We start from the raw sequence: 24723 nt of genomic DNA on the forward strand, positions 1-24723 counted from the left end.
AAAATGAGTAAGAGCCTGAGAAAAGTGTGTTGACCCAAAAGGGTATTTCTTTTGGCTAGAAACAATATAAGCTAATTGTGGCATGGTTTCATATTTAATCAGAAACATGCTTACATTAGGGTCAGTTTTGGATGCTGAAGTATTTGTAATATACTCACACATATAAAAATAATGTATATACATTGTAGAACATTCAGACAAGAAGCATTTTTTTAAAGTTGCTTAGAGTCGTGCCGGAATTATATTCAGTATACTTCATCCTAGTTTTTGTTTATTTTAACAAATCAGGAATCACACTGTAGTCGTGGTCTGAGTTTTTTCTCTTGGCATGATAGCACATTTTCTTGTCTTTCAAAGCTTAGGAAATTTCTCTTTAAATGACTGCATAGTACTCTGTTGTGATATTGCATTATTATAACTATTCTGCTTTCTATTAGATTATTTGCTGTAAAACTGAATTTTAATAGGTAACTTCATAAATTAGGATGTGCATGAACCATGGTAATTGTCTTTGAGGCAGTCTTATGCAAAGTGGTTGAAGAAACTGGGACTGAAATTGAAACTGACCTATGGAAGAGAAGACTTGGGAGGAGAGAGAGCTGAAGTTAAGCACTATCACCTATAAGAGAGACTGTTATTCTTTATAGCTTCTCAGAATTAACACCAATGAGTAGAAGAAACAAATTTTGGCTACTTAATAAGAAAGAAATTTGTCTAAAAGAGAAATTATAGGAAAATGCCTTGTAGAGATAGCAAACTTCTTGTTGGTAATATTCAAAAAGTATCTGTAGATGACATCAGTGATGTAAGGAGAATTATTTGTTTGGCTAGGAAGCCCCTAGGTCCCTTCAAACTTTTTAATGTTATGTTACTGATGTTTGAATTAAGAATGAAGTATTTATTTAAATTGTAAAGATTGTAGGAAAGGTAATGTTGTAACAAAACTTAAAATTAAAAGAAATAGAGGTAGAGAGGGGAAGATAAGGAGTTTCTAACCTTTATGCAATAGACAGGCCGGAGAGAATTCTCCTGTTTCCCCAAGGAAAAGCTAAGGAGCACACAATTTTCAAACATCACAAAAGTAGCAAACATAGCATTATGAACCCTGCTGTGTACTCAACTCCCACCTTCAGTAGTATGCCAGTTTGGATGTATTGTGTCCCCCAGGAAAGCCATGTTCTTTAATGCAGTTTTGTGGGGGCAGACTGATTAGTCTGTTGATTAGGGTGGAACCTGTGATTGAATTATTTCCACAGAAGTGTGGGCTCTGCCCATTCAGGGTGGGTCTTAGTTACATCACTGGAGTTCTTTCAAGGGAGCTTACACAGAGAGCAGAGAAGACAAAATGCCCCAAGAGAAGCTGAGAGAGACATTTCGGAGATGGCCATTGAAAGCTGACTCTTAGAGGTTCTTGGAGATGTGGACAGAAAGACGTTTCAAGATGGTGCTAAGCTAAGAGATTCGAAGCCCAGCGTTTGCCCCAGAGAAGCTAAGAGAAGACCCCCAGATGCTAAAGAGAAATACGCCCTGGGAGAAAGAAGCAAGGACACACAGGAGCTGAGAGAGAGTAGCTAAGACAAAATCCAGAGACATTTTGGAGAAAGCCGTTTTGAAACACAACCTGGGAGCAAAGGACCAGCAGATGCCAGCAATCTGCCTTGCTGGCTGACAGAGATGTTCTGGACACCATCAGCTCTTCTTCAGTGAAAGTATCATCATGTTGATGCCTTAGTCTAGACTCCTCTATGGCCTTAGAATTGTGACTTTGTAACCTAATAAATCCCCTTTATAAGGCCAATCCATTTCTGGTATTCTGCATAACGGCAGCATTAGCAAACCAGAACAGTTATCAACATCCTTCTTGTATTTTATCTATTTCCCCTCAAACAAAAAAAAAAGGTTTTGACATTTCTCCAGAGTACTTTAAAGCAAATTCCAGACATCATATTGTTTCACCTGTAAATACAGATATTTAGTATGTCTAAGAAGAATTTTTGAAACCCTATGAGGTAATAGCCCCATTTTACCAAAAAGGAAACTAAAACTCAAAAGATACTAGATATTTATCTACTCTTCCAGCAATTAAGTGATAGATTTGAGCCTGGGATTATCCAATTCTGTATGTTTTATTTCTGTCATACCATTTTGTTTCTCTTAGTTGGGGATGATTTGTTTACGAGGAATCAAGACACTCAAAGTAGCTTGAGTGAAAAGACTAATTAAGTGGAAGTATACAGTGACATCCCAGAAACCCCAGGCAATAAGTACATTAATGCCTTTGGAATGTCTTGAATGAAGAATCAGAAAGTTGTAGAAACCACAGTAGTTCCTCTCTCCCTCTCCCCAACACCAGTCTCCATCTTCCTTCTCCTTCCAGCCAGTGGGTCTCTGACTCCCTCAGTTACTGCCTGTCTGTGCTTTTCCCTGTGTATCTGTATCATCCTTTCCTCTCTTTCTAGACTAGCTTTTTGGGCTTCCATTTACATGCAAGCAAAATATAACTATTTTAAACCCAGCTTTGCCATTAAGCCAGATCAACCAATAGATGTCAGGCTAGAGTCCTCTTGTCCTTATGGCAAATTTCTGGAAGAGTGAATCTCTTTGTCCAGCTTAGGGCAGATTTATACTTCAGGTCTCATCAGCTTTGTTTGGAGGGGCAAAGGAAGCAAAATAATACACATAGCCACTGTAGCCTCCTGATAAGCTGGAGCAGGGAGATGCAAAAATGTTTGACTCATCTCCTGAAACAGCTCATGTATATGGAAAAGAAATATGTAGGATTTTAATTTTGTTTTGCCAAAATGTGCAGTAGTTTACTTTTGTATTCAGTTTCTTACAATCTGTTTTATGTATCCCTCTCCTAGTTTCCTGTGGTATCTATGGTCTTTCTGGTCTTTCTTCCTTTCTGTATAGGAAATGAAAATTTTATCTGATGCCAGTAATTTACAGTTTCATATTATTAAATTTGAAAATTGAATTAACTCTCTTTCAGCTGTTAAAGCCTTAGTCCTGAAATATGACATGTCCTGACACAGGGAGATCATCTTGAAATTCTTTCCTGTATAGTTCAGTTCCTTTTCTGCTTAAACATATGTACATCCCCAGCTTCTGTTGTACTCTTACTGCTCAAGACCATTAATTTTGTAAGCACTGAAAGTCCCTTCTCTTCCTTTACACACCTCTCAAGCTCTAAATGGTTCATTATTTCTCTTTAGTAACCAGGCTTCTAAATTTGATCTCTAGGGATTGGAGGCAAATAATTGCTGAAAAGGATTCCTGAGGTGTGGGAACTTCCCAGTTTTAGAGGCCCTGGAAAGAATGATGTCTAAGGTCTGCTCCAACTGGATAATGCTGCTTTTTTAAGATTGTAGTCATAACTCCATACTATATATTTTTTTTAATCATCATTTTATTGAGATATATTCACATACCACGCAGTCATACAAAACAAATCGTACTTTCGATTGTTTACAGTACCATTACATAGTTGTACATTCATCACCTAAATCAATCCCTGACACCTTCATTAGCACACACACAAAAATAACAAGAATAATAATTAGAGTGAAAAAGAACAATTGAAGTAAAAAAGAACACTGGGTACCTTTGTCTGTTTGTTTCCTTCCCCTATTTTTCTACTCATCCATCCATAAACTAGACAGAGTGGAGTGTGGTCCTTATGGCTTTCCCAATGCCATTGTCACCCCTCATAAGCTACATTTTTATACAACTGTCTTCGAGATTCATGGGTTCTGGGTTGTAGTTTGATAGTTTCAGGTATCCACCACCAGCTACCCCAATTCTTTAGAACCTAAAAAGGGTTGTCCAAAGTGTGCGTAAGAGTGCCCACCAGAGTGACCTCTCGGCTCCTTTTGGAATCTCTCTGCCACTGAAGCTTATTTCATTTCCTTTCACATCCCCCTTTTGGTCAAGAAGATGTTCTCCGTCCCACGATGCCGAGTCTACATTCCTCCCCGGGAGTCATATTCCACGTTGCCAGGGAGATTCACTCCCCTGGGTGTCTGATCCCACGTAGGGGGGAGGGCAGTGATTTCACCTTTCAAGTTGGCTTAGCCAGAGAGAGAGGGCCACATCTGAGCAACAAAGAGGCATTCAGGAGGAGACTCTTAGGCACAAATATAGGGAGGCCTAACCTCTCCTTTGCAGCAACCGTCTTCCCAAGGGTAAAACTTATGGTAGAGGGCTCAACCCATCAAACCACCAGTCCCCTATGTCTGTGGTCATGTTAGCAACCATGGAGGTGGGGTAGGCGAATACCCCTGCATTCTCCACAGGCTCCTTCAGGGGGCACTACATCTTTTTTTTTTCCTTGTTTTTCTTTTTTTTTTTTTTTTTTTTTAACTTTCCCTTCTTTCTTAAATCAACTGTATGAAAAATAAAAGTTAAAAAGAAAACAAACATACAATAAAACAACATTTCAAAGAGACCATAACAAGGGAGTAAGAAAAAGACAACTAACCTAAGATAACTGCTTAACTTCCAACATGTTCCTATTTTACCCCAAGAAAGTTACATAATATAGCAACAGTTCTGTGAACTTGTTCCTACTATATCCATCAGAAATTAACAGACCATAGTCATTTCTGGGCATCCCCAGAACGTTAAATAGCTTATCTGTTCTTCTTGGATTATTGTTCCCCCTTCCTTAATTGCTCTCTACTGCTAGTTCCCCTACATTCTACATTATAAACCATTTGTTTTACATTTTTCAAAGTTCACATTGGTGGTAGCATATAATATTTCTCTTTTTGTGCCTGGCTTATTTCGCTCAGCATTATGTCTTCAAGGTTCATCCATGTTGTCATATGTTTCACCAGATCGTTCCTTCTTACTGTCGCGTAGTATTCCATCGTGTGTATATACCACATTTTATTTATCCACTCATCTGTTGAAGGACATTTGGGTTGTTTCCATCTCTTGGCAATTGTGAATAATGCTGCTATGAACACTGGCGTGCAGATATCTGTTCGTGTCACTGCTTTCCGATCTTCCGGGTAAATACCGAGAAGTGCAATCGCTGGATCGAATGGTAGCTCTATATCTAGTTTTCTAAGGAACTGCCAGACTGACTTCCAGAGTGGCTGAACCATTATACAGTCCCGCCAACAATGAATAAGAGTTCCAATTTCTCCACATCCCCTCCAGCATTTGTAGTTTCCTGTTTGTTTAATGGCAGCCATTCTAACCGGTGTTAGATGGTATCTCATTGTGGTCTTAATTTGCATCTCTCTAATAGCTAGTGAAGCTGAACATTTTTTCATGTGTTTCTTGGCCATTTGTATTTCCTCTTCAGAGAACTGTCTTTTCATATCTTTTGCCCATTTTATAATTGGGCTGTCTGTACTATTGTCATTGAGTTGTAGGATTTCTTTGTATATGCAAGATATCAGTCTTTTGTCAGATACATGGTTTCCAAAAATTTTTTCCCATTGAGTTGGCTGCCTCTTTACCTTTTTGAGAAATTCCTTTGAGGTGCAGAAACTTCTAAGCTTGAGGAGTTCCCATTTATCTATTTTCTCTTTTGTTGCTTGTGCTTTGGGTGTAAAGTCTAGGAAGTGGCCGCCTAATACAAGGTCTTGAAGATGTTTTCCTACATTATCTTCTAGGAGTTTTATGGTACTTTCTTTTATATTGAGATCTTTGGTCCATTTTGAGTTAATTTTTGTGTAGGGGGTGAGGTAGGGGTCCTCTTTCATTCTTTTGGATATGGATATCCAACTCTCCCAGCCCCATTTGTTGAAAAGACCATTATGGCTCAGTTCGGTGACTTTGGGGGCCTTATCAAAGATCAGTCGGCCATAGATCTGAGGGTCTATCTCCGAATTCTCAATTCGATTCCATTGATCTATATCTCTGTCTTTGTGCCAGTACCATGCTGTTTTGGCAACTGTGGCTTTATAATAAGCTTCAAAGTCAGGGAGTGTAAGTCCTTCCACTTCGTTTTTCTTTTTTAGTGTCTTTAGCAATTCGAGGCATCTTCCCTTTCCAAATAAATTTGATAACTAGCTTTTCCAAGTCTGCAAAGTAGGTTGTTGGAATTTTGATTGGGATTGCATTGAATCTGTAGATGAGTTTGGGTAAAATTGACATCTTAATGACATTTAGCCTTCCTATCCATGAACATGGAATGTTTTTCCATCTTTTAAGGTCCCCTTCTATTTCTTTTAGTAGAGTTATGTAGTTTTCTTTGTATAGGTCTTTTACATCTTTGGTTAAGTTTATTCCTAGGTACTTGATTTTTTTAGTTGCTATTGAAAATGGTATCTTTTTCTTGAGTGTCTCTTCAGTTTGTTCATTTCTAGCGTATAGAAACATTACTGACTTATGTGCATTAACCTTGTATCCCGCTACTTTGATAAATTTGTTTATTAGCTTTAGTAGCTGTATCGTCTATTTCTCAGGGTTTTCTAGATATAAGATCATATCATCTGCAAACAATGACAGTTTTACTTCTTCTTTTCCAATTTGGATGCCTTTTATTTCTTTGTCTTGCCGGATTGCCCTGGCTAGCACTTCCAGCACAATGTTGAATAACAGTGGTGACAGCGGGCATCCTTGTCTTGTTCCTGATCTTAGAGGGAAGGCTTTCAGTCTCTCACCATTGAGTAGTATGCTGGCTGTGGGTTTTTCATATATGCTCTTTATCATGTTGAGGAAGTTTCCTTCAATTCCTACCTTTTGAAGTGTTTTTATCAAAAAGGGATGTTGGATTTTGTCAAATGCTTTTTCAGCATCTATTGAGATGATCAATTGATTTTTCCCTTTCGAGTTTTTAATGTGTTGTAGTACATTGATTGTTTTTCTTATGCTGAACCATCCTTGCATGCCTGGAATGAACCCCACTTGGTCATGGTGTATGATTTTTTTAATGTGTCTTTGGATTCGATTTGCAAGTATTTTGTTGAGGATTTTTGCATCTGTATTCATTAGGGAGATTGGCCGGTAGTTTTCCTTTTTTGTAGCATCTTTGCCTGGTTTTGGTATTAGATTGATGTTAGCTTCATAAAATGAGTTAGGTAGTGTTCCATTTTCTTCAATGTTTTGAAAGAGTTTGAGTAAGATTGGTGTCAGTTCTTTCTGGAAAGTTTGGTAGAATTCCCCTGTGAAGCCATCTGGCCCTGGGCATTTATTTGTGGGAAGATTTTTGATGACTGATTGGATCTCTTTGCTTGTGATGGGTTGGTTGAGGTCTTCTATTTCTTCTCTGGTCAGTCTAGGTTGTTCATATGTTTCCAGGAAATGGTCCATTTCCTCTACATTATCCAGTTTGTTGCCATACAGTTGTTCATAATATCCTCTTATAATTTTTTTAATTTCTTCAGGATCTGCAGTTATGTCACCTTTTTCATTCATTATTTTGTTTATATGGGTCTTCTCTCTTTTTGATTTTGTCAGTCTAGCTAGGGGCTTGTCAATCTTGTTGATCTTCTCAAAGAACCAACTTTTGGTGATATTTATCCTCTCTATTGTTTTTTTGTTCTCTATGTCATTTATTTCTGCTTTAATCCTTGTTATTTCTTTTCTTGTACTTGGTTTAGGATTGGTTTGCTGTTCATTTTCTAGCTTCTTCACTTGATCCATTAGTTCTTTGATTTTGGCTCTTTCTTCCTTTTTAATATATGCGTTTAGTGCTATAAATTTCCCCCTTAGCACTGCTTTTGCTGCATCCCATAGGTTTTGGTATGTTGTGTTCTCATTTTCATTCGTCTCTATATATTTAGCAATTTCTCTTGCTATTTCTTCTTTAACCCACTGATTGTTTAGGAGTGTGTTGTTTAACCTCCAGGTATTTGTGAATTTTCTAAGTCTCTGATGGTTATTGACTTCTAATTGTATTCCATTGTGGTCAGAGAATGTGCTTTGAATAATTTCAATCTTTTTAAATTTATTGAGGCTTGTTTTATGTCCTAGCATATGATCTACTTTGGAGAAAGTTCCGTGAGCACTAGAAAAGTATGTGTATCCTGGTGATTTGGGATGTAATGTCCTGTAGATGTCTGTTAAATCTAATTCATTTATCAGATTGTTTAGGTTTTCAATTTCCTTATTGGTCTTCTGTCTGGTTGATCTATCTATAGGAGAGAGTGATGTGTTGAAGTCTCCCACAATTATTGTGGAAACATCAATTGCTTCCTTTAGTTTTGCCAGTGTTTCTCTCATGTATTTTGTGGCACCTTGATTGGGTGCATAGACATTTACGATTGTTATTTCTTCTTGCTGAATTGCCCCTTTTATTAGTATGTAGTGGCCTTCTTTGTCTCTCAAAACATCCCTGCATTTGAAGTCTATTTTATCTTATATTAATATTGCTACACCTGCTTTCTTTTGGCTGTAGCTTGCATGAAATATTTTTTTCCATCCTTTCACTTTCAGTTTCTTTGTGTCCCTGTGTCTAAGATGAGTCTCTTGTATGCAACATATTGATGGTTCATTTTTTTTGATCCATTCTGCGAATCTATATCTTTTAATTGGGGAGTTTAATCCATTTACATTCAACGTTATAACCGTGAAGGCATTTCTTGAATCGGCCATCTCATCCTTTGGTTTATGTTTGCCATATTTTTCCCTCTCTCTATTAATATCCTTTATTGTACCCATACCGAATCTCTTTACTACTGAACCTTTCTCCAAGTCTCTCTGTCCTGTCTTTGTTTCTCTGTCTGTAGGGCTCCCTTGAGTATCTCCAGTAGGGCAGGTCTCTTGTTAGCAAATTCTCTCAGCATTTGTTTGTCTGTGAAAAATTTAAGCTCTCCCTCAAATTTGAAGGAGAGCTTTGCTGGATAAAGTATTCTTGGCTGGAAATTTTTCTCACTCAGAATTTTAAATATATCGTGCCACTGCCTTCTCGCCTCCATGGTGGCTGCTGAGTAGTCACTACTTAGTCTTATGCTGTTTCCTTTGTATGTGGTGAATTGCTTTTCTCTTGCTGCTTTCAGAACTTGCTCCTTCTCTTCCGTGTTTGACAGTGTGATCAGTATATGTCTCGGAGTGGGTTTATTTGGATTTATTCTATTTGGAGTTCGCTGAGCATTTATGATTTGTGTATTTATGTTGTTTAGAAGATTTGGGAAGTTTTCCCCAACAATTTCTTTGAATACTCTTCCTAGACCTTTACCCTTTTCTTCCCCTTCTGGGACACCAATGAGTCTCATATTTGGACGTTTCATATTATCTATCATATCCCTGAGGTCCATTTCGATTTTTTCAATTTTTTTCCCCATTCTTTCTTTTATGCTTTCATTTTCCATTCTGTCATCTTCCAGGTCACTGATTGGTTGTTCAACTTCCTCTAGTCTTGTACTATGAGTGTCCAGAATCTTTTTAATTTGGTCAACAGTTTCTTTAATTTCCATAAGATCATCCATTTTTTTATTTAGTCTTGCAATGTCTTCTTTATGCTCTTCTAGAGTCTTCTTGATTTCCTTTATATCCCATACTATGGTCTCATTGTTCATCTTTAGTTCTTTGAGTAGCTGCTCTAGGTGCTGTGTCTCTTCTGGTCTTTTGATTTGGGTGCTTGGGCTTGGGTTATCCATATCGTCTGGTTTTTTCATATGCTTTATAATTTTCTGTTGTTTTTGGCCTTGTGGCATTTGCTGAACTTGATAGGGTTCTTTTAGGGTTTGTAGACCTATTGAAGTCCTTATCTCTAATTTATCAGATCTACAGCTTCGTGGAGTACACTTTCTCTAACTAACCAGCAGGTGGCGTCCAAGAGCCACCTGTTCTCCACAACCCAGTTCTCCCCTGCTTAGCCTTTTTGGTGAGTGGGGGAGTGAGTCTTGTGGGGCCCAATTGGTGTACCAAGCTTGCGTGTGTAGTTGGTGTTGCCTGCCCTGTATGTGGGGCGTGTTTCTGGGCAGTCAGGGAGGGGGGGTGGCCCTAACAATCAAATCTCCCTGGTGATCCTAGAGTTTTAAAGCTGCTGCAATAGTCTAATCCTTCAGTTCAGTCCTGCCACAGTTTGTCTCTGCCACTGACCCACAAGTCCTTGGTATTGGCGTATGGCTTCTGAGACTTGCAAGTGGGCCCCTCTTCCAGGCTGTGCACCCCGGGTCCTCTGTTGAGGGATGACTGTGCTATGTCACAGGTGAGTGCCGTCCCCCCAGGGCAGTTCTGGGCTGCTGGGCTGTGTAGAGAGGCTCCCAGTCTGCTCAAATGATGGCTGAATGGGGCTTTGTTATTTCACACTGCTCCTCCTTCCCAACTCTGGGACAATCAGCTGAGGTTGCAGGGAAGGCTAATGTCCACGCCCAGTTTTGTGGTGTGTGCCTGTTATTTGAAGCACTTCCGTCACACTGGGTTGTCTGGGGCAGCTCTGGGCTATGGGGCTGGTGATGGGCAGGAGTGTTTCCTGTCCACCAGGATGGTGGCTGTGAGCGGACACCCCCCTTTTCTTGGGAAGTTGTGGTGTTTAGTGAATTTTCTCAGCCACTGGATTATTGCCTTTTGTCTCAGAGCTCTCTTAGTTCTGCTCTTGACTTGACGTGCCCAAATTAAAAGTCTTTGAAGCTTTCTGTATTGGGCTTCTTAGAGTAATTGTTTTAGAAAAAGAAAAAAGGATTAAAAAAAAAAAAAAAAAAAAACGGGCCCTTCTCAGAGATCTAATGGGTTATTGAAATGCTAATAGACAAAGCAACCAGGGCCATTAAGGAAAGGTCCACAGGACAGAGAGATCAGCTTTTCTTCGGGGTTTGCATATGCGCCTCAAGGCCTGAGCTCCGCCCTTCCCCTTTCTGTGTTCACCAGAACTCCAAAAATCCTCTGCTTTTATTTTGGAGTTTTTCGTGTTGTTTTTTTTTTTTCTATGCCTGTCTCCTCTCTGCTGGGCTGGCTGCTCTCAGATTTTCTGGTGTCTGGTCTCAGTCTATCTATGGTTGGAGTTTGGATCAGTAGAATGAGTTTCCGATAAGGGCTGCCACTGCAGTTCTCCCTTCTCCTTCCCGGAGCTGACAGCCCCTCCTCCCACGGGACTGAGCCTGGCAGGGAGGGGCGCGGGTCCCCTGGCCGCAAAAACTTACAGATTTCGCTGATCTCAGCAGTTCGACATTTTCATGAGTGTTGTATGAAGTATGCCCAAAGACAGATTGCTCTGTGGTGTCCAGTCCACGCAGTTCCTGGCTTTCTACCTACTTTCCTGGAGGAGTAACTAAAACATACAGCTCACCAGTCTGCCATCTTGCCCCGCCTCTCCATACTATATTTTATGTAAAGTACAGGGAGGAAAGAGTTATTTAATTCTAATTATGAGGCCCAAAGAGGTTTGTTTTTGCAGTTTATACAATTTTTACCTCCAGTATAATATTATAATGGCCACAGGAATAGAGATTAAAAAAAGGGCTTCTGTTTATTTCATGAATTTTGAGCCCTTAGCAGTAGTTACACAGGAGCTGAATGGTTACTGAAAACCAGAATTGGTCACTCATATAAAGAGAAACTGTTTGACATTTGAGACTTTGGTGGAGGTAAAAAGAGTCTTTGGGTGAGAGAAAATGCAATAATGTAGAAGAGGATGTATTTAATTAGCTGTGCAGAGATTATAAATAAATTGAGGGAGGAAACATGTTTTTCCCAAATTACCATATGAATATCTTAGTAAAATAAATTCTCTTCATATAAAGCCTTATCAAATATGAATTTAGTACCTTGGATAATCTTTGGATTATATTGTTTTGCTTTATGTAAACTTGACTCTTCACAAAACTGCCTCAAAAAGTATACCTTGAATTTTAAGTCAATTGCATCTCACTTTGGTTAATAGCACTAATTGATTAATTTTATAACTACAAATGAAATTAATTGTTAAAAAGGATGAAAGAGATATATATTCTTGCTTACAGTGCAAAGATGGAGTTATAGTGGAAATAAACTCTGATTTGGTCTAATGAGTTAAGGATACTTTCACGGTGAAGGCTGCCAAAAAATTCAGTCAGTAACTGCAAAGACTGCAGTAACAATCAATTCAATTCTGACTATACCTAGAGTTAGGCTAGTCTCCACAGGCTAAGGGCAATCCTTTACAAAATTGCCCTTTAAGCACCAGTTGCAACTTTGGGGTCCCAGGCCACCTGCACTTCTGACCAACTGGATACAAATTCAGGACTTCCCACCACCCCTTGGGTTAAATAATTCATGAGAACTGCTCACAGAACTCAACTGAAAGTTCTTTATTTAAGATTAGAGTTTAAAGTTAAAGGTTACAAGTAAGAAGCTGAAGAAGAAATGAATAAGGCAATCTCTAGAAGGACCTCAGAATGAGAGCACAAATTGAATCAGAATTTCTGAGTCACCCTCCTTGCACAGTGACGTATTTTCTTGATCATGGAAGCTTTTTTGGGATTTCAGTATCTGGAGTTTGTATCCAGTTCTATTACATAGCCATTATTGATAGAATCGTATTCCACCTGGTTGAACTCAGTCTGTAGCTTCCCTCTACTCCCAGAGATCTGGGGACTGGGCTGATAAGATGGGGCTTAAGGTCCCAACTCCATAATTACCAGGTTGGTCTTTCTGGTGACTCACAGGTGTAGCTGGCCCCTCCCTGTCTTCTCCTTAGCATGTGAACTATCAGGTGTGGTCCTGGGCCCACCATGAGAAACAAAAGACACTCCAATCTGGGGAAATTACAAAGATTCAGAGGTTCCCTCCCCAAGAACTAGGGACAAAGACTAGCCAAATTTTTCATTATATACCCCTATTCGTTTTTCATGATTGGATATTTACCTGGTTAAAGTCATATTTTTAAAGTGAATTTAAAGTCATAGTTTAGGTTTCATTTTAAGGACATGAATGAGTGGTTTTCTTGCTTTCAGACTTGTAAAAAGAGGAAGTTAGGCATAAGTGATTTTCAACTCAAAAATTCACCATCTCTGAATTACCTTTGATACTGATACCAATCAAAAGTGGTGGGTATTCTGCCTGATGAACTTAAATGACCAATTCCTGAGACACGGGGATTTCAGAGAGAGTTTATTGCTAAGCGCAAAGCAAAGCAGATGGCCTATAACCTAAAAGTCTTTCTGCCTGAACTGCGGTAACTGATAGTTTTATAGTATCAAAAAATGAACAGGTTTTAGGAAAATGAGCATAATGGCTCGAGATGACGAGGTTAGAGATGATCTAATTATTGAGCATGCACAGATTGATTACATGCTTAGTCACAGAATGTGTGTAAGAAAATGGTGGTCTTAATATGATGATGATGTGATTTTTAGTGTTTTAATGAGTTATAGGTAGCTTATAGGTTCAAGTTAAGTTACTGCACGTTAGGCAGGCCAATTTAGATTAGATCCAGCTCCATCTAGCAAGATAGTTTTGGAATTGGGATGGGTTAGTTCTGGGCTGACTTAGTACCCTTCATTAATAAACATTAGGCACTGTCTTTATTGATAATAAGACTCTAAAGTTGAAAAACAGGATAAGAGGGTACAAGTGGGAGGTCAGTCACAAGGTTTTTACAATCACAACATAAATTTGAGATATTTCCCTCAGGCTGTTCTAATATGCTAGAAAGTAAAAAGAAATGTCTATATAATGATTCAGGAATCATAATCATTTGTTAAATCCTAACTTTTCAGTTACAATATGAAGTAAGATCCTTTTTATGAAATGCTTAGTTTGACTTTATATAGTTGTAGAGGCTAGTAATAAATTATTTTAACAATTTAAAAATTAAGTCCATCTGAATTTGAGTGGAATAAGATATTTTATAAACATTTTAGATTTGTATATCCTTAGCCAGTGAAAAAAGAGAGCAATAGGTAAACTCTAATTCATAGGAACAAATTAAAGAGAACCAAAAAGTATATAAAGTAATCATTATAACAATGCATTGTTGGGTTTGTAACATATACAAATATAATATATATAATGATAATAGCACAAAAGGGGCAGAGAGGGACTAAAGCTACATAGAAGTAACATTTCTAAGTTTCACTGGAATTGGGTTAGTATAAATTTAAAGTAGATTTTGATATGTTAAGATAGATATGGTAAGCTCTAGAGCAACCACTAAGAAAATAACTCACAAAAATATATAGATGATACACTAGAAAATATTCACTCATTCAGTGCCAAAGAAAGCAGTAAAGGAGAAATAGAGGAACAAAAAAGATATATAAAAAACAAAAAGTAAAATAGCAAAATGAATACAACTATATATAGTAATAATGTTAAATTAGAAATGATTAAACAAAAGCAGAGCTTGTCGGGCTGAATTAATAAAAGCAAGATCCAAGTATATGCTATCAACAGGTGGTACTTTAGATTCAAAGATACAAATAGGTTGAAAGTAAAGGATGAAAAATGATATGTAGAAGCATTGCATAAGAAAGTGGGAATGGTTATATTAATATCAGACAATATAGACTTTAAAATAAAATTTTACTTAAAACTAAGAATTGATGTTTAATATCCAGAATATATAAAGAACTTTTACAATGCAGCAGCAGAAGAAACCCAATTTAAAAATGGACAAAGGACTTGAATAGTCATGTCTCCAAAGAATTAATCAAATTTATATAAATGGCAATAAACAGATGAAAAGATGTGCAACTTCAAAACCTCAGTGAGATAATCTCTTCACACCCACAAGGATCTCTGGTAAAAAATGGAAAATAAGAAGTGTTGGAGAGAATGTGGAGAAAATTGAAACCCTAGTACATTGCTGGTGGGAATCTAAAATGGTGCAGCCATAGTAGAAAGCAATATGGCAGTTCCTCAGAAAGTTACATATGGAATTTCCGTATGACCTGGCAATTCCACTTCTAGGTATATACCAAAAGGGAATGAAAACAGGGCCTCAAGCAGATACTTATACACCAGTGTTTACAGTGGCATTATTCACAATAGCCAAAAGGTAGAAACAACCTGTGTCCATTAGCAAATGAATGGATAAGCTAAATGTGGTACATACACACAGTGGAATATTTTTCAGGCAAAAGAAACCAATGAAGTTAATGAGACTTGAAAACATGCTCAGTGAAATATGCAAGGCATTAAAGGACAAGAATTTTGTCATATTACTAGAGAAGACTAAAAACAGCAAATTGGCTGATAGAAAGGGGCTTGGGGTAGGGCGTGACTGTTAAAAAAAAATTGTGTTCTGGAGTCTACTAGCTGTTCTTAACCTCTATGTATCTCAGGTTCTTCATCTACAAATAGAATCATTCATATTGCCTAAGAAAACACTAGAAAGGCCAAGATTTCAGGTAAAATTCCAGCATTCTCTGTGCCCTTCATTATAAGAAATTCAAAGTCTTTTTCTCTCCAGGAAAGACAGTGAGTAATGGCTTAGTGTAAATGACAACAGCTCTGTTGTAATAAGAATCCAAGTTTCAGCTTATTTTTAGCTATTATCTTTAAAAAAAAAAAAGCTGGGCTCAAAACAAGATAAATAACTCTGGACCAGACACAGAGTGGAACTGCAAAATGGTGAACAGGGCTTAATCCATGGCCTTACCAGGTTCTGGGTCTGAAAGTAGTCTGCAGCCATGAGGAGTGTGGCAATATGATAATAGAGACTGATATCCAATGATAATAGGGGCTAGAAGCAGGCTTGCTTTTGAAATGAGGTGCCAGCATGGGGCCTCATTGGTTTTGAAAAAATTTACTGCCCTTTGCTGCTGGAGCTAAAGCTTATCAACTTCTGGGGAGGCTGAAGACTATGGTCACAGGCTCAAGACCACAAATTATCCTAAATTATCTACAGGCCTGAGACTAATCTGTGATAGCCCCATTAGTGCTGTGGGATGGGCCTGTGGTAAGGCAGGAAAAGTCAACTATAATACTTGACAGGGAGGAGCAAAGGGTAGGTTGGGGTGAGGAGAGAGAGTAAGAAAAACAAAAACAAAAACCAAATGTTTCCACACCTAAAAAAAAAGGTAGTTCTTGAATCAGTATACTACTTTCTATCTAAGACACTGTAGAAAGAATAGCAAACTGAAAAAGGAAGCAAAGAAAGTAAACCAAGATTAGGGTAGAAATTAATGAAATAGAGAATAGAAAAAAATAGAGAAAAAATAATGAAGATGAAACCTAGTTCTCTGAAAAGGTCAACAAAATTGATAAGCTTAACTAGAGTGGCTGAGGAAAAAAAGAGAGAGAGAAGACTCAAATTACTAAAATCAGGAATGAAAGAGAAGGCATTACTACTGAACATACAGAGATAGTAAGGATTATAAGGGAATACCATGAACAACTTATGCCAGTGAATTAGATGAAATAGGCAAATTCCTACAAAGACATAAACTACCATAACTGACTCAAGAAGAAACAAACATTCTGAAAATAGACCTATAGTAAGTAGAGATTGAATTAGTAATCAAAAAACATACCCACTGAGAAAAGACCAGGCCCAGGTGGCTTCATTAGTGAATTCTGCCAGACATATGAAGAAGAAATAATACCAATTCTTCTCAAACTCTCCAAAAATAGAAGAAGAGGGAACACTTCCCAGCTCATTCTGAGGCCAGTAGTACCCAGGTACCAAAACCAAAGACATCACAGGAAAACTATGGATCGATCTCTTATTTATATAGACAACAAAACTCCTCCATAAAATACTAGCAAACACAATCCAGTAACATATAAAATGGATAATATGCCATGACCAAATAAGATATATCCCAAGAATACAAAGTTCATCTGAAAATGAATTAGTGTAATATTCAGTATCAATAGAATAAGAAAGAAAACTATATGACCATCTTAGTAGATACAGGAAAAACATTTGATAAAATCAAACACCCTTTCATAAATAATAATAATTTAAAAAAAAAGAGCAAACTAGGAATAGAGGGGAACTTTTTCAGCTTGGTAAAGGGCATCTGTGAAAAACCTAACTCATACTTAATGGTGAGAGACTGGATGTTTTCCTCCTAAGATTAGGAACAAAACAAGAATGTCCACTTTTGCCAGTTAAATTCAATAGCATGCTGGCAGTCTACTTAGGGCAGAAATCAAAGGCATCAGATTGGAAAGGAAGAAGTAAAATTATCTCTATTTACAGATTACACTATCTTGTATATAGAAAATCCTAAGAAATCCGTGAAAAACTTAGAACTAATAAACAAGTTCAGCAAAGTTGCAGGATAAAAAACAACATAAAAAAGTCAATTGTATTTTTATACATTTGCAAGAAACAATCCAAAACTGAAATTAAGGAAATAATTCCATTTACAGTAGCATTAAAAAAAAAATGCTTAAGAATAAATCTAACAAAATCAGAGCAAGACTCATACTCTGAAACTAAAAAAAAAAAAAAAGAAAAAAAATTTGAAAGAAATTGAAGATCTAAATAATTGGGAAAACATCACTATTTGTGGATCAGAAGATTTACCATTGTTAAGATAACAGTAGTCCAAGCTGATATACAGATTCAGTGCAAAACCTTATCAGAATCACAGCTGCTTTCTTTGTAGAAATTGACAAGTTGATTCTGTGACTCATATGGAATTGTGAGGGGCCCAGAACAACCAAAACAATCTTGAAAATGAACTTCCTGATTTCAAAACTTACTACAAAGCAAGACATGGTACTGACTCATGATAACTTACAGTTCTATGGAATAGAATTGGAAGTCCAGAAATAAGACCGTACATCTATGGTCAACTTATTTTCAACAAGGGTGCAAAGACCTTCCAGTGGGAAAAGAATAGTCTTTTCAACAAGTGATGCTGAGAGAATTGGATGGCTACATGGAAAATAATGAAATTGGACCCTTACCTCACACAATATATTTAAAAAACTCAAAATCTCTGAAAGACTTAAGTGTAAGAGCTAAAACTACCAGAAAGAAACACAGGAGGTAAACTTTTTACCTTCATGACCTTGGATTTGGCAAAGAATTCTTGGATATGTTTGCCAACAACACAAACAACAAGTGAAAAAAGGAAATAAATTGGACTTCATCAAAATTAAAAATCTTTGTTTTTCAAAGGGCACCATCAAGAGAGTGAGAAGTCAACCCCAGCATGGGAAAAAATATTTGGAAATCATGTAACTAGTAAGGGGCTTGTATCCAGAATATATTAAGAATCCTTACAACTAAATAATAAAAAGTCAAGTAACCAAATTAAAAAATGGGCAAAGGATATGAATAGATATTTCTCCAAGGAAGAGAAAAATGTGGCCCATACACACATGAAAAGATGTTCAACATCATTAGCTATCAGGACAATACAGTATCAAAATGAGATATACTACTTTACAATCAGTAGGGTGGCTGTAACCAAAAAGAAAGACAGTAATAAGGATATAGAGAAATTGGAACCATTATACACTGTTGGTAGTTAATGTAAAATGGTGCAGCTACTTTGGAAAACACTCTGGCGGTTCTTCAATAAGGTAAACGTAGAATTATTATATGACCCAGCAGTTACACTCCTAGGCTTCTCAAGCCAAGAGAAGTGAAAACATATTCACACAAATTCTGCACCAGTGGTCATAGCATAATAGCCAAAAAATAGAAACAACCCAAATGTGCATCAACTAATGAATGGATAAATAAAATGTCATATATCCTTATAATGGAATATTATTCAGCAATAATAATAATAAATGAAGTACTGATAATATGGTACAACATGGATGAACCTTGGAAACAGTATGCTAAGTGAAAAAAGCCAGTCAGAAAAGACTACATATTGTGTTACTGATTCCATAAGAGACAAAGATTAATGTTTGTGAGTGGGGGTGGTGGTGGGTGAGGGGCAATAGGGGCTGATTGTTAAAGGGTATGGGTGATGAAAATGGTTCAGAATTGATTGTGGTGAAGGTTGTACAACTTTGAATATACAAAAAAAGTCATTGAATTAAGTAGAAGTGTATGGTATGTGAATTGTCTCAATAAAGCTGTTACAAAAAGAAAACATGCATAATTTTTTGTGTCTGTATAGAAAAGGTCTTATAATTTGAAAAAATTCAGTAATTAGTGGAAGTGTTGGTGTTGCTGGTGTTCAAGTAGCAGTATATATAAATGGTACTTAGTAAAATGTGTTTAATTAATTCATGGAAACTCAGACCTGTTCATTTGGCCTCCAGGTCCCTGAGCAGCAGCCCATTACTTTGTGTAGTGGGGTTGAAGATACAAAGCATTACGAGGAAGCCAAGAAATGTGTAGAAGAATTAGCATTGTACCTGAAACCACTCAGCAGTGCTAGAGGTAAATCTGATGCAACTATCTCTGTTAGACAAATGTCTATTAAAGATGCTTGTTTTATCATAAAAATCATGGATAATCAGTGAATGTTAATAAACTTTATTTATTTATTGTAAATCAGACTCATACTAAGTAATACTACAAAGCATGTTTAATAAAGTAGTGAATTCAGACTTTATGTGATAATGGAAATGTTGTTGGAATAAGTTACAGAAGTAAATATAAATGCACTGTGATTTATAAAGGCTTTTCATTTGGCAGCTCTTAGTTTTCTGCCTTCTATCCAGTTTTAACTGGTTGCTATAGGGAATATAATAAAAATGGAAGTTGCTATTACTTCTCTGAAGGGCTTGCTATTTCCTTAGGTCAGTAAGATGGACTCTTATGAAGCTATGTGCCAGAACTGTTAAGCCTTCAAGATTTCGATCTTAAGCTAATTATTAATGTTGTCTGTGCTTTTTTCTTTACTCCTCCATGATTGAAATGAATAGTGGATATTTAATGAGTGGTAGGTTTTCACGTATACTTTAAAAAATGCTAACTAGACTTCATTTATGTAATTTTATCTGTTGTTTATTTTAAATATTCTAGTAGAACCCAGAACTATTTACATACCACAAGTCAGTGAGTCCATCAGAGAAGGTACTCTTCCATTTGCATTTTAAACCTAGAAATAACTTTTTTGCTTTCTTTTAAAGGAGTGGGTCTGAATAGCACTACTCAGAGTGTTCTGAGTCGTCCCATGCAAAGGAAACTGGTGACTCTGGTGCACTGCCAACTAGTGGAAGAAGAAGGCAGGATTCGTGCCATGAGGGCAGCTCGATCATTAGGTGAACGAACAGTTACAGAGCTAATTCTGCAGCATCAGAATCCTCAGCAACTCTCTTCCAATCTCTGGGCAGCAGTCCGAGCTAGAGGCTGCCAATTCCTTGGACCAGGTAAGTGATATACAAAGGCTAGTTCTTTGCAGTATTCTGTTGTTATTAAGTCATATCCCACTGGAAAATTGTGTCTAGGGGAATTCCATGTAAGCTAGTTTTCCAAAGAACTTGAATTTTCTCTTTTAATCTCATTTGATTTTGATAGAAGATTTTCTGAAATCTGCTTTCTTAAGCCAGATACACTGAATATAATATAAAATTACAAGAAATGATTTTAAATTCTCACTGTGGATATCTTTTGTTGTCTTAGCCATTAATTGCATAATAGTTCAAGAAATTATTGAATATTGTTCTAATAAATGGATATATCATATTTCTGCATATGATAAATTTTGCTTTTACCCAACTTTTCCTAGCAATGCAGGAGGAAGCTTTAAAGCTGGTTCTGCTGGCCTTAGAAGATGGTTCTGCTTTATCAAGAAAAGTATTGGTTCTTTTTGTGGTACAAAGGTTGGAGCCACGGTTTCCTCAAGCCTCTAAAACCAGCATTGGGCATGTTGTACAGCTCCTTTATAGAGCCTCCTGCTTCAAGGTATGAACTATATTAAATTTCAACTTGAAAGGAAACATTGTTCTTTTCCCAAATTTAAATGCTAAAACTTTGAGTTTGTTAAGTTGCCTGTTATCTTTTTGGAAAATTTCAGCTATTTTTTTTTTTTTTAAGAACATAGATAGTGTCATAGTATAGTTAAATCCTGTTGTGTTGAATTTTCTATGTTGGATATTGAACAATATGTATCAAAAAAAGGCATTATACATTTTTTTAAAAAATTCAATTTTATTGAGATGCATTCATATACCATACAGTCACCCACAGTGTATAATCAGATATACACAGTACCGTTATATAGTTGTGCATTCATCACCACAATCAATTGTTGAGCATTTTCTTTACCATACACAAAAAAGAAGAAAAATTAAATAATAATAAAAAAGAATACCAAAAACATCCCATACCCCCCATTCCTCCCTATTAATCATTTACTTTTTGTCCTCATTTTTCTATTCATCTGTCCATACACTGGGTAAAGGGAGTGGGAGCCATAAAGTTTTCACAATCACATGGTCACACAGTGTAAGCTATATAGTTATACAATCAGCTTCAAAAATCAAGGCAACTGGGTTTCAGTTCAACAGTTGCAGGTATTTCCTTCTAGCTTTTCCAATACACTAACAACTAAAAAGGGGTATCTATATAATGCTTAAGAATAGCCTCCAGAATAACCTTTTGACTCCATTTCAAATCTCACAGTCACTGAAACTATATATTGTTTCGTACACCACCACGATCTATTTGAGGACATTTCTATTTCTTGCACAATGAAAGAGCAAAAGGAGAAAAAACGAAAAAGAAAGAAAAAAATGGCAATTAAAAAGCAACAAAAGGAAAAATAAAATTAAAATACCGTAAAAAAGTCAGTCAACAATACCAACGCCAGGAACCCCTTACCCCCACCCCCCTTATATCCCCTTCTCATAGACATTTAGCTTTGGTATATTGCCTTTGATACAATTAATGGAAGCATATTACATTGTAACTGTTAACTAAAGACTCTAGTTTGCATTGATTGTATTTTTCCCCCAATACAACCCCACTTTTTTTTTAAATTAAATTCAGTTTTACTGAGATACATTCGCATACATACAGTCATCCATGGTGTACAATCAGCTCTTCATAGTACCGTCATATACTTATGCCTACATCACCCCAATCTATTTTTGAACATCTTCCTTACACCAGAAAGAGTAAGAATAAGAATAAAAAATAAAAGTAAAAAAGAACACCCAAATCATCCCCCCCATCCCATCCTATTTTTCGTTTAGTTTTTGTCCCCATTTTTCTACTCATTCATCTGTACACTGGATAAAGGGAATGCGATCCACAAGGTTTTCACAATCACACTCACCCATTGCAAACTACGTTGTTATACAATATCTTCAAGAGTCAGGGCTACTGCGTTGGAGTTTGATAGTTCCAGGTATTTACTTCTAGCTATTCCAATACATTAAAACCTAAAAAGGGTTATCTATATAGTGTAAGAATGTCACCAGAATGACCTCTCTACTCCATTTGGAATCTCAGCCAGTGAAACTTCATTTTGTTTCATTTTGCATCCCCCTTTTGGTCAGGAAGATGTTCTGAATCCCACGATGCTGTGTCCGGATTTATCCCCAGGAGTCTTATCCTGCGTTGCATTGCCAGGGAGATTTACATCTCTGGGAGTCAGGTCCCACTAAGGGTTAGGGCAGTGAGTTCACCTGCTGAGTTGGCTTAGCTAGAGAGGGCCACATCTGACCAACAAAGAGGTACTCAGGGAGACTCTTAAGCACAATTATAAGCAAGTTTAGTCTCTCCTTTGCAGTAACGAGTTTTATAAGGGCAAGCCCAAAGATAGAGGGCTCGGCATACCAAACCATCAGCCCTCAGTGTTTATGAGAACATCAGCAACGATCCAGGTGAGGAAGTTCAACACTTCCGCATTCTCCCCCAGCTCCTCGGGATCTTTGCATATATATTTTTATTCTCTGCCCAAATTATTTTGACAACCCCATTTTTAACACCTTGCAAAGTTGACATTCATTTGTTCTCCCTCATGTAAAAACATTCTTATGTTACAATTATTGACCACTCTATGTTTCACTAAGTTATACAATCCCAGTCTTTATCTTCTATCTTTCCTTCTGGTGTCCTACACACCCCTAGCCTTCCTCTTTCAACTGTACTTTCAGACATCTTTGTTCATTGTACTTACAATATTGTGCTACCATCACCCAATACTGTGTTCCGCACCTCTCTTTCCTGTATTTTCCTATCTGCCAAAGTGTACAATCAGTTGTTAACAGTATCATCATATAGTTGTGCATTCATCACCACACTCAATTTTTTGAACATTTTCATGACTCCAAAAAATAAGAATAAGAATAAAAATTAAAGTAAAAAAGAACACCCAGAACATCTCACACTCCCCCCCCCCCCATTATCCATTTACTTTTTGTTCCCCTTTTTTCTACTCCTTGTCCTTACACTGGATAAAGGGAGTGAGAGCCACAAGGTTTTCACTATCACAGTCACACTGTATAAGCTGTATAGTTATACAGTCATTTTCGGAAATCAAGGATACTGGATTACAGTTCAACAGTTTCAGTTATTTCCTTCTAGCTATTCTAGTACACTAAAAACTAAAAAGGGATGTCTGTATAATGCATAAGAATAACCTCCAGAATGACCTCTCGACTCCATTTGAGATGTCTCAGCCACTGAAACTTTATTTTGTTTAATTTCTCTTCCCCCTTTTGGTCAGGAAGGCTTTCTCACTCTCATGATGCTGGGACCAGGCTGATTCTTGGGAGTCATATCCCACGTTGCCAGGGAGATTTACACCCCTGGGAGTCATGTCTCGTGTAGGGGGAAGGGCAGTGAGTTTACCAGATGAGTGGGCTGAGAGAGAGACAGGCCACATCTAAGCAACAAAAGAGGTTCTCTGGAGGTGACTCTTAGGCACATTTTAAGTAGGCTTAGCCTCTCCTTTGCAGTAACAAGCTTCATAGGGGCAGGCCCAAGATTGAGGACTTGGCCTACTACAATGGTAGTCCTCAGTGCTTGCAAGAATATCAGGAGTTCCCCAGTTGGGGAAGTTTAATGTTTCCACATTTTCCCCTGGCCCTCAAGGAAGCTCTGCAAATACGTTTTTTTTCCTCTGCCCAAGTTACTCTGGGATATATTGGGGTTTCATGCTAACCTGCACTCACCATTCAGATCTCACCCCCTATTCAAGGTTCCATGTAATTAAGGTATTTGGATAAACTGACAATAAAAGTTAAATTATATAGAATGCTACAGAAAGTATAGATTTTGCGCAAATATCTCTTCCTTGGTCTCATACAAAAGTTGAGGTTTTAAAACACAGTCAGTATCATCCTTTTACCTTTAGTCTGGTTCACCTTAGTTCTAATCAAGTCCATTTCATTCATATCTCAAATTGAAGTCTGATCTCTTTTTCATCTTTGTTAACGTTTGCTGTATGGGGTAATGCTGACATCCACAGCTGCTGAACTCTGGCTCTAAGTCTCAGGTGTCACACAGATACCCAAAGTTACAGGGACCAGCCAGCTCAGTCTCCAGAATTTAGAGATAACCATTACAACTCATAAATAGATGTGACTGCTGTAAGAGCTTCCAATCTAGGAACCTTTACTATAAGCCTTTCCCTAATAACCTGTGCTCTCAGATTCAGTTCTCAGAGTTTGCACATTATAGTTAGTCCGTTATAATGTTTGTCTTTTAGATGCTGGCTTATTTCACTCAACATACTGTCCTCAGGGTCCATTCACCTAGGTTTATACCTCACAATTTCATTTCTTCTTGCTGCCGCTTGGTATTCCATTGTACGTTTACACCACAGTTCACCACTCCATTTATCAGTCAATGTACCCTTAGACCACCTCTATCCATTATGAGTTGTAAATATGGCTGCCATAAACACCAGTGTGCAGTGTCCACTCATGTCCTTGTTCTCAGTTCTTCCAAGTATGTGCCCAGCAATGGAGTTGCAGGATCATGTGGCCACCCCATAATTAGCTTCCTGTGGAACCACCACACTG

At 37.4% G+C, this 24723-nt stretch overlaps 1 protein-coding gene across 2 annotated transcripts in view; it reads left to right on the plus strand.

Moving 5' to 3' along the window:
* The window catches only part of RC3H1 (ring finger and CCCH-type domains 1), a 141834-nt gene that overhangs the window by 63679 nt on the left and 53432 nt on the right, over positions 1 to 24723 (plus strand). For both annotated transcript variants that reach the window (XM_037825312.1, XM_037825313.1), the window contains exons 3-5: positions 19063 to 19183; positions 19879 to 20118; positions 20478 to 20653. In XM_037825312.1, coding sequence (XP_037681240.1) covers positions 19063 to 19183; positions 19879 to 20118; positions 20478 to 20653 — 537 coding nt within the window. The remainder of the gene's footprint in view (positions 1 to 19062; positions 19184 to 19878; positions 20119 to 20477; positions 20654 to 24723) is intronic.

This window comes from Choloepus didactylus, chromosome 2 (assembly GCF_015220235.1).
Source record: "Choloepus didactylus isolate mChoDid1 chromosome 2, mChoDid1.pri, whole genome shotgun sequence".
Taxonomy (NCBI): Eukaryota; Metazoa; Chordata; class Mammalia; order Pilosa; family Megalonychidae; genus Choloepus; species Choloepus didactylus.